General features: G+C 46.8%; 1 protein-coding gene across 5 annotated transcripts in view; it reads right to left on the bottom strand.

Annotated features, from left to right (window-relative positions):
* SAE1 (SUMO1 activating enzyme subunit 1) overlaps positions 1-3,648 on the bottom strand; it is a 111,247-nt gene that overhangs the window by 16,961 nt on the left and 90,638 nt on the right. For 3 of the 5 annotated variants that reach the window (XM_011969761.1, XM_011969751.1, XM_011969745.1), the window contains exon 7: positions 648-792. The exons of the other annotated variants lie outside the window; for them this stretch is intronic. In XM_011969761.1, coding sequence (XP_011825151.1) covers positions 648-792 — 145 coding nt within the window. The remainder of the gene's footprint in view (positions 1-647; positions 793-3,648) is intronic. 5 annotated transcript variants of the gene reach the window in all.

Genomic DNA, 3,648 nt, shown 5'->3' with positions numbered 1-3,648 from the left:
ATCCTGGCTAACATGGTGAAACCCCATCTCTACTAAAAATACAAAATATTAGCCGGGCGTGGTGGCGGGCTCCTGTAGTCCCAGCTACTCGGGAGGCTGAGGCAGGAGAATGGTGTGAACCTGGGAGGCAGAGCTTGCAGTGAACGGAGACTGCGCCACTGTACTCCAGCCTGGGCGACAGAGCAAGACTCTGTCTCAAAACAAAACAAAACAAAACAGAAAAGCCAAAACACAACTTGAGTGAGCAGGCAACTGGTTTAATAAACTCCATCGCTTCACACACTGGAATACTGAGGAGCTGTGGAAAGGAGGGAGCAAACTATATACTGATCTGGAGATGTCATCAAGAAATAACAAGATCACGTAAAGTGAAAAAAGGTAGAGAATAGTGTTTACAGATCTTATATTGCCTTGAATTTTGAATGTGCATATAAGATACTTATTGTAAAAATCAGAATCTGCCCCCTCTTTATTTTTTATATATTGCTATTCTAGTGAAGAGGCAGAAGTCGACAGGAGCTAGCAGAATGTGGCAGGGGGCTCTCTGCAGGGCTTTGGGTCTAATAAAAGAGCTCCTCAAATTAAGGCAAATCCTGAAAACAAACTTCATCTGTCCAGACTAAACAGTGATAAATACTGAGACCAACCTGACAAAGTCCTCAGGAAGCAGGTCAGGACTAATACCCAGTGAGTCAAGCACATCATTTCGTATCTGGAGCAACAACTCGGAATCTTCCTCATATGTATCAGAACTGGGATCTCTTCCTTTATCTGTACGGAACTTTAGGAGCACTGGGAAAAAGAAAAAGAAGGCAGGTTATAAAGTCGCTCTTTCTTTTTTTTTTTTGAGATGGAGGCTCACACTGTCGCCCAGGCTGGAGTGCAATAGCACGATCTTGGCTCACTGCAACCTCTGCCTCCCGGGTTCAAGTGATTCTTCTGCCTCAGCCTCCTGAGTAGCTGGGACTACAGGCACATACCACCATGCTCCGCTAATTTTTGTATATTTAGCAGAGATGGGGTTTCACCATGTTGGTCAGGCTGGTCTCAAACTCCTGACCTCGTGATCTGCCCGCCTCAGCCTCCCAAAGTGCTGGGATTATAGGCGTGAGCCACTGCACCTGGCCACCTTTTTTATTTATTCAACAAACATAGTCAGAGAGGCAATCCAACAATTGTAAACGTAATTTACCTTACTGTGAAAAGTGCTGTGATAGTATAATAGGGGGTCTGACACCCTCTGTAGAGTGGTATTAGGAAGGCTTCCCTGAGGAAACAACAATTCAATGATGTATGAGTTTGAAAGGGGCAGAAAGCAGTGGAAGCTTCCAGTAGAGGAAAAAGGCTCTATTAACACCTGGAAGAGCCAGGTGCGGTGGCTCACAGCTGTAATCCCAGCACTCTGGGAGGCTGAGGCAGGTGGATCACGAGGTCAGGAGTTCGAGACCAGCCTGGTCAACATAGTGAAACTCCATCTCTACTAAAAATACAAAAATTAGCCAGGCGTGGTGGCACAGACCTGTACTCCCAGCTACTCGGGAGACTGAGGCAAGAGAATCACTTGAACCCAGGAGGCAGAAGTTGCTGTGAACCAAGATTGTGCCACTGCACTCCAGCCCGGTGAGAGTAAGACTCTGTCTCAAAAAAGTAAAATTAAAAAAAAAAAAAGCTGGGCGCGGTGGCTCACGCCTGCAATCCCAGCACTTTGGGAGGCCGAGGTGGGAGGATTACCTGAGATCAGGAGTTCAAGACCAGCCTAGTCAACATGGTGAAACCCTGTCTCTACCAAAAATACAAAAATTAGCCAGGCACCTGTAATCCCAGCTACTTGGGAGGCTGAGGCAGGAGAATGGCGTGAATCCAGGAGGCGAAGCTTGCAGTGAGCCAAGATTGCACCACTGCACTTCATCCTGGGAAAGAAACGAAAAAAGCTCCAGAAAACCCATGGACTCTGAATACTGTTTGCTTTCTGAGAATGTTACTCTCTTCTCTTTTTCAAGAGCACAGCTTCTGCAACCCTCAATGCTACCTCAACACTTGGTAGCCAACTGAAAGCTATGACAATTGGCCAGGGACAGTGGCTCATGCCTGTAATCCCAGCACTTTCGGAGGCTGAGGCGGGCAGATCATGAGGTCAGAGGTTCGAGACCAGCCTGGCCAACATGGTGAAATACTGTCTCTACTAAAAAAATACATAAATTAGCCGGGCATGGTGGCGCACACCTATAGTCCCAGGTACTTGGGAGGCTGAGGCAGTAAAATCACTTGAACCTGGGAGGAGGTTGCAATGAGCCAAGATCGTGCCACTGCACTCTGCCTGTGTGATAGAGCAAAACTCCATCTCAAAAAAAAAAAAAAAAGACAAAAAAAGACTGATTAACATACCAACACCTTCTAACTGCCCACTACACCTTGTCCATAGGTAACGTACCTGTGGGTGGGCAGGCATTCTTTCTCCCTACATGCTGCCCAAGGAAAGGGCACAGCCAGTCTCAAGCCTTATCTCTAAGGACAATACTCCTTCTCCCACATCACACAGGATATTTCAGAACAGACATAGAGACATGGATCAGCTTCTAGGCCCACGCCCTGAGTGCGCTGGGACCATATTTCACACCTGGAGACGGGGCTTTACAGTTTGCCAGTTCTTTCATTGATGTCTCTTCCGTATATGTTGACTGAAAAAGTAGACTTATTCAACAAATTATACTCTCTACCAGGACAAGCGGTTCCTACATAAAAGTTAAGGTAAATTGAAAACTACCAGGAGTTGCTGTGAGGCTCTTTAAAAATGCAAGTATTTGGGCCAGGCACGGTGGCTCACACCCGTAATCCCAGCACTTTGGGAGGCCGAGACAGGCAGATCACGAGGTCGGAGATTGAGACCATCCTGGCTAACACGGTGAAACCCCGTCCCTACTGAAAACACAAAAAAATTAGCCAGGCGTGGTGGCGGGCGCCTGTAGTCCCAGCTACTCCGGAGGCTGAGGCAGGAGAATGGCGGAGCTTGCAGTGAGCCGAGATCAACTGGGTGACAGAGCGAGACGCTGTCTCAAAAAAAATAAAAATAAAAAATAAAAAAAAAGCAAGTATTTGGTACCCACCTCAGACTGAAGCATCAGAGTCACACTTTTTAAAGACCAAATAGTTTTGATAATGAGCAGCCTATGTTGAGGACCATTCTCTAAGTAGAAGTCACTCCACCAGCCTGGCCGAACATTTACTTTGTGCCAGAGAGACCTGGGTGCTAAAGGTCCAATGTCGAGTGAGTGAATCTTGGTCTCTGCAACTGTGAAGGCAATGGGTGGGAGAACAACTGAGGAGGACAGAGTTTTAGAAGCTACAACAGGTGGCTCCACTGAAGCCTGGGAGAAGTTCAGAAATGGGTTATAAAGTGTTCCAAGAAGACCTCAAATCACAGATGCCCAGGTTAAAAAAAAAAGACACACCCTGCTTCTGCACTATGCTTTTCTCAGTGCCAATGTCAAAGGCCCCTGGCCTGTATTTCTCTGGTAACTTTCAGGTGTCCAGTATAGATGGGGCTCTGCACATCAGAGCAGAAGTAATTTCTTTTTTTTTTTTTGAGACAGTCTCATTGTCTGTTGCACTCCAGTCTGTTGCCCAGACTGGAGTGCAATGGCACGATCT

The sequence above is a fragment of the Mandrillus leucophaeus genome, unplaced genomic scaffold (genome assembly GCF_000951045.1).
Source record: "Mandrillus leucophaeus isolate KB7577 unplaced genomic scaffold, Mleu.le_1.0 Scaffold120, whole genome shotgun sequence".
Classification (NCBI taxonomy): Eukaryota; Metazoa; Chordata; class Mammalia; order Primates; family Cercopithecidae; genus Mandrillus; species Mandrillus leucophaeus.
The sequence above is the reverse complement of the archived record's forward strand: the minus strand, read 5'-3'. Positions and strand labels throughout refer to the sequence as shown.